General features: G+C 40.3%; 1 protein-coding gene across 1 annotated transcript in view; it reads right to left on the bottom strand.

Moving 5' to 3' along the window:
* Positions 1–2602: 2602 nt before the first annotated feature.
* arhgap35a (Rho GTPase activating protein 35a) overlaps positions 2603–6899 on the bottom strand; it is a 237210-nt gene continuing 232913 nt past the window's right edge. Inside the window, exons 6-8 of the mRNA XM_039768047.1 lie at positions 5998–6129; positions 3978–4083; positions 2603–3124 (exon numbers count right to left, since the gene is read on the bottom strand). Of these exons, the coding sequence (XP_039623981.1) occupies positions 2713–3124; positions 3978–4083; positions 5998–6129 (650 nt within the window). The 3' untranslated portion in view covers positions 2603–2712. The remainder of the gene's footprint in view (positions 3125–3977; positions 4084–5997; positions 6130–6899) is intronic.

Below are 6899 nucleotides of genomic sequence, written 5' to 3'. Positions count from 1 at the left end.
ACAATTTACGTAAAGCAGACTTCTCTTACCTAGAAATGTGGGGCTGTATGCACATATATGAATGAATAGCTAAGGGCATGTCCACATTGTGTGAAGTGTGTGTGCGCTCTACGAAAAACCATCCGTGCAAAGACAGAACTCACTTACGTTTGACACTGGCTGTTAGCTGATGGGCTCATCTTGGCAGGGCTGTACTATCCTCTGTGTGTGTATGTATATTATATATGTACTGTAATATTAATTATCTAAGCTGATGGTCCACTCCACACGCATATTTTAATGTGTGTATATATATATATATATATATATATATATATATATATATATATATATATATATATGTGTGTGTGTGAGAGAGAGTGTGAATTTATTTATATACACTACATGCAGTATGTATTACTAAAGCACCAATGTCAAATATCCAAGCTAATAATCAGCTGTAAACACCCAACAAGACATAATATATTATCTACCAGCTGTAGAAGTGAGCCCTCTACAGGTCAGATGCTAAAACTGCATAATATTCCCAGAACAATCCTCTCCTTTAATTTAAGGGTGTGCATGTATTTAATGGGAAAAGATAAGATTTTAGAAAATAAAAATGTCTGACTTTAGGGGTATGTGTACACAACGCAGACATCTCATTTTTTTTAACCCCACCTTATCCAATTCTGACCCTTACAAATGCACTCTCTCATTTAAGTGTAAATATACAGTAGACACATATGTATATACTTTACATACACACACAAATATGTCTATTTATGTGTGCATAAATAACCTCTACACAGACACAAATATATATGTACACACACACGTCCAAGCTGATGTTCCTATATGTGTATTACACACCCACAATATAGTCTATTCATCCATTCTTTAATTTGCAGAAATTACTATATTGTAAGTTAATAATAAGCCAAATAACACCCATTTATGTGGATTATAATTGCTATATTACACACATTTTATATAAATAGTGTATATATTAGAGGTTGCATTGAGTTAGTTATAAACCAAACAACACACTAATAATATGTAAAGTATAATTCTTATATTACACATTTTGTGTGCATTATGTATGTGTGTGTGTATATATATATATATATATATATATATATATATATATATATATATATATAGTGTGAATATTACATAAACATACATTTACATGTGTGTAATATAATTTGTAATTGAAGGAGTGGCCCCATGAAGGTGGCTGAGCGTCCCTACTGTACTCTGTTCTCTACGATGCAGCACTGATAACCTTCAATGAAAAGATTAAAAATGTGGTGTAGTTGAAGTCAATTTCTAATACTGGATCATCCAGAAATTGCATGAGATTCTGTTTCTAATGAGAAACGTCAGACTCATTGGAAACTATTTCCAGATCTCACCCATTTAAAAAAAAAAACAAAGTTAACTTTAGAGGTAGGGGAACATCGAAGGTGTGGTGCACTAAAGCACCACTCTGTTTGGACGCTGGTTAAGTACCACCTCCACATGCACTTTATTAAAAGAGGACAGCTGAAGGTATGGACTTTGAGAGAATGATAAACGCATCCATCTGAGCACATACAAAGCCAGTGGTGATCTACATCAGGGGGTGAGAATGCAGCCTGAGGACGACCACAGTTTGCAGACAAAACAGGAACATCAAGATGCAGCCCAGCTGACAACAGCTCTTCCAACTCCCAGAAAAAAAGGAGAGGGCTGGAAATGTGCAGTGTATGTATTTATCCTACAGGTGGTGCTGTGGCAAATTCTACATGATTTTCTTTTGGCGGCAAAGTTGAACAAGCAGTAAGTGGGATCTGTTGTTTGTTGCCATCTCCCAGGCAGTGCAGTTTACAGTTGGAGTCAGAAAACCCCCTATGAGATTTTATCTGTCAGCACCATTTCAAAATTTTTCAGAACACTTAAGCTTTTTCAGTTGTAAAAAAAAAAAAAAAGAGAGAGCTAAAATCAACCACAAGCTGCAGTCTCCTAACCCGCCCTCAGCCATTCATGCCACACCTCAGATTAGCCAATGACACCAGTCTCAAAGAACCGATACACCTCTAAGCAAGCAATAAAAAAGGAAAAAATAGGAAGAAAAACTGAACAAGTGGTGGATTGGGAAAGGAGCAAGGGTGCAAAAAGGTAAATATAAATTAACATAAAACACCCGAGTGGACCAAACCCATGGGGAATCCCAACGGATAGCTAATTTCATAACATGGAGGCAAGGTGTTGGTTTTTGGTTGTGGAGGATGAGGGGGAGAAGGTTTAAAAATGTACTTTATGTCACAAATGTCAGAATGCTATACCCACAATGCTCTTCACCTCAGCATGACAAAAGGGGTGCTGGGGGGCACTTCAGATGGGCTCAGGGCCTTACCCAACCTCCCCAGGTGACCAAATGCTTCCGTGGTCCTGAAAAAAAATGTTCAAGCAGCAGTCCATAGGGTGGCCAAGAGGGACAAGCAGGGCGAGCAGAGCTCAGTGTCAACAAAAAATCACAAAAGTGATATCCCATCGCTGCCACCATTGCCATTACGACAATAACCAAAAAATGAAGTTAAAAAAAGCAAATGGGTCAGCGCAACTTTTAATTCTTGGGTTTTTTTTTTTTTCTTTCCAAGGATGGATTCTCATTCCGTTTAATTTTCTTCGTGTGGCTCACTCGCAATTCCACGTGTTAAATTCTTACCCCCTCTACCAAGTCATCTTTCACAGCGTCTGTTGTTCTGCTGGCTGGGGCTGCAAAGAGGTCAGGAAGGGTTGCAGAGGAGACTGAGGGGTGGGGGGTGGTGAGTGAGGTGGAGACTGCTGGGAAGGCTGGCATGAGAGGCCTGGGCTGAAAGGGACGACCGCGGTGGAAGTGGACGAAGAAGGAGAAGGATAGCTGGGGCCGGACACCAGAGTGGTGGGGGAGCCGGGTAGGAACCCCGATGCGTCTGTGATGGGCTGATTGTAGAAGAAGAACGGGCACTGCTGAATGAAGAGCTCAATGATTGTCTGGTAGGTGCGCGTAGCCGTCAGGGCATCCATGGTCGTGAAGTCCGGCCTCATAAGCGTCGGCCAAAAGCAAATGGACAGGTTATCGCTGGTCATCAGGTTGACTTTGCTGTTCTGGCCAACTCTGCGGAAGAAAAATGTTGGAAGATGTCATTTAGGATGGGTGAGCGTGAACATGTGCAAGCTAAGGAAAAGATGCCATACACATTTTCACTCACAATATCTGACAGCAGGGTTGTGAACTTCAGACTTTACAACCTGGACACTGCAATGCAAACCCCCAAATAAGGCCCTGCCACATTACATGACCTTTCCAGCAGTTTTCAGTTGAATACTTTATTTAAATAATCTTAGCAAATTGGAAGCAGTGTATATCATGTAGTCTGATACCTCCACCAATTCATTCAGACCAGTCTACGACTCACTGCTTTGATTTTGTCTTAAGTCACTAGGAGGAATAAGGAAAGCAAATATTTTAGACCTTGTAAACAGAAGAGAAGTTTGTCTGTCTGATATCTTGTGTTTTATGATCCATGACAGAACGGAAAAAAGAAAAAAAAAAAAAGGGCCGAACTCAACGCCTTAAGGCATTCATACACCATTGGTGTAGTCAAGGAGAACATTATTTAATGGTTGTAAGAAAAAGGAGTGCGTGTGCACAACACTTTCAAAATGTGAAACTGGGCTGGAAAGTTGTGACGGAGTTGTTACCAGTTGTTATGTAATATGACATCCTCAGATGACTGCCACTGAAGTTGTCAAGTTTGATATCCTCTCCGACTAGAAATCATGTAAAGTCCCACCAGCTTTAGACAAACTGGAAATTCAACATTTTGGTGCGTAGTTTACCGTTGCTTCACTTTTCTGTGCAGCACACTGAGATGGAGTGCTCAAAGAGGCAGAAGCAGGACACAGAGTCCTCAGTTCCCAAACACATTCCACACCACCAACTTCCCAAAGTGCACCTCAATACTTACTTGTTTAAGTGGGTGATTACATATTTAAAGACATCGTAGTTCTCCTTGGGAAATTTCCTCAGGACGTCCTTGAGCGTATGGAGTTTCTGCTCCCGGTCATTGATTTCTGTAAAGATAGACAAACAGGGTCATATATGCATGTAATTTGTAATTGTCTGATTTCAACATTTGAAACTCTGTAAAGGAAGAACAATTATGTACATCTCAGGGCTTAAGGGCAGGTCCTAATGTGACAGACTCAGAGAATGAAACCGGTTTAGTCTCGTGCACAGAAGGCTGCATGGGAACCTAATCCAGGTCTTCCAGATCTTCAAAGGCATTGATAAAGAAGATCCAGCAGGACTCGTTCCACTAAATGGTGAATCCTGTACTTGATGACACCGGTGGAAATGGAAGTGCATTTAGGACTGTAGTCAGGAAGCACTTCTTTTCACAAACTACTGAGACATGGAGCTGAACCAAAAACCTTGACAACCTTTAAGGAGGATCTGGATGAGATATGAGAGAGCTTAGCCATTAACTAAACAAATGAGATTGATGGACTCAATGGTCTCCTGTTGTTTGTCAAACTCTTATCTTCTTAAATAAAACACCTTAAAACTGCAGGCAATTGACCATCTTGAGCAACTGACAGATGCAAAAATAATAAATATGTATGATAAAATAGCAGCTGACAGCAAACAACAGATAAGGGAAAAAAAGATAACTAATAATAACAATAATGTAATATGATTATGACAGTCTTTGCCGACTGTTTCAATGTCCTGGCGAGCCCTGCTGGCCATTTTAGCTCATTTAAAGTTTGCAAAGGCACTCTGCTGGGAAAGTCTAAGACCTCTAATTCACCTCACCTGAAAGCTATGGTTTAATTAAATTAAAAAATTACAAACGCAGAGGGTCTCCCATAGTTTCCTGAGGTTCATTTTGAATGAGCTGGGGAGTTTGTTTTTGTGAGTTGTGTGTTCTTCTGGTGCCTTGTACTTATTGTGAATGATTGGATTTTTTGACCTTCTGCTTTCTGACTTTGCAAAGGACTGCCTTACGGATCTTAGGCGACATCTTTATGCCTTTTGTGTTCCTTGGAACATCAAATATAAATACAAGATAGGAGACATTGACCTACAGGAAGCAAATCCTGAGCAAGGTTTAGGGGTTTATGTTAACAAACATTTTCATCACCTAATCAATGTGCAGAAGCGATTGAAAAGGCAAATAAATTGTTAGGTTATATCATAAAAATTGTTAAATATAAATCTACGGACGTTATGCTTAGGCAATATCATGCATTTATGAGGCCATCTGCAGTATTGTGTGGAGTTCTAGTCACCACACTGCAAGAAAGACACAGCAGCACTTGAAGCTGTGCAGAGGAGAGCAACCAAGTGCATCATGGGACGTAAGGACATGTCCTACTGTGAAAGACTCAGAGAATTAAATAGGCAGAGACGAGATTGCATAGGGACCTAATCCAAGTTTTCAAATTCCTCGAAGGCATTGATAAAGGGAGAACCAGCAACACTCTTTCAGCTTAAGGATGAATCACATACTTGCGCACATTGGTGGAAAGTTTGAGGAGGTGCATTAAAGGCTGAAGCCAGGAAGCACTTCTTTATACAAAGAGTTGTGGGAATCTGAAACAAACTACTGAGACATGGAGTTAAAGTAGAAACTCTGACAATCTTTAAGAAGGACCTGGATGAGATATTGGGTCAGCTTAGCTATTACACAAATGAGCTTGATGGACTGAATAGTCTCCTGTTGTTTGTCAAATTTCTTATCTTCTTAAATAAAATGCATAAAGTGTAGCAAGCATCCCTAAAACTGCAGGTATATGACCATACTGAGCACCTGAAAGCTATGGTTTCACTGAATAAAATAAAAATTATGAACATATTAGTTATAAATCACACACTACTCATTACTTGGTCTGCAAGAAAATATGGCAGCATGAGGACAGAAAACACTTCTCTGACTAGTAGTGCATGTTAAAAAGAAAAAAGTGAAAAATGTGTGTACGTACTGTGCGCCTCCACCAGCTCCACCTGCATGGCGTATGGCACCAGGGGATCAGGTAGTTCCGAAAAGAAGCTCTTCATGGCACCCGCCACGGCGTTCACTGTGAAGTCCTTCTCAGCCAAGTCCAGATTGTGATCTATGTGAGGACAAGATGGAAGACAAACATCAGGTCAAAGATGAGACTCTGTCCTGCAGACACAAAGGTTAAGACTGGGAGCAAATTATGTAATACATTTTATATACTGCCTTTCAAAAAGTTTAGCTCAGAGATGAAAGGCCGTGAACACATGTATTAACATTTTTATTTTTCAGTTGGTACTCCGGGGCCCAAAGTGTGCCTAGAAAGTATCCCACACACCACCATTGATACAAGGCAGGATGGATCTATGATTTAATGATGTTGATGCCAAATTCTGACCCAACTATCCAAATTTTGCGGCAGAAATCGAGACTCATCAGACCAGGCAACATTTTTCCAATCTTCTATTGTCCAATTCTTGTGAACCCATGCAAACTGTCTCTTCAGGTGCTGGTTCTCAGTGACACCCAGTGCTGTATGCCCATCTGCTTCAAGGTTTGATGTGTTGTATCTTCAGAGATGCTCTTCTGCACATCTCGCTTGTAATGAGTGCTTATTTGAGTTTTTTTTTTTTTTGCCCTTCTATCAGCTTAAACCAGTATGACCATTCTCCTCTGACTCCTGGCATCAACAAGGCATTTTCACCCACAGAAGTGCGACACACTAGATATTTTCCCTTTTTTGGGCCATTTTCTGTAAATCCTAGGAATGGTTGTGCGTGAAAATCCCAGTAAATCAGCAGTTCCTGAAGTACTCAGACCAGCCCGTCTGGCACAAACAACCATGCCACATTCAAAGTCACTTCAATCACGGCATCTTCCGCATTC

Source organism: Polypterus senegalus, chromosome 11 (genome assembly GCF_016835505.1).
Source record: "Polypterus senegalus isolate Bchr_013 chromosome 11, ASM1683550v1, whole genome shotgun sequence".
Classification (NCBI taxonomy): domain Eukaryota; kingdom Metazoa; phylum Chordata; class Cladistia; order Polypteriformes; family Polypteridae; genus Polypterus; species Polypterus senegalus.
Note: the sequence above shows the minus strand (reverse complement) of the source record. Positions and strands in the feature narration are given on the sequence as shown.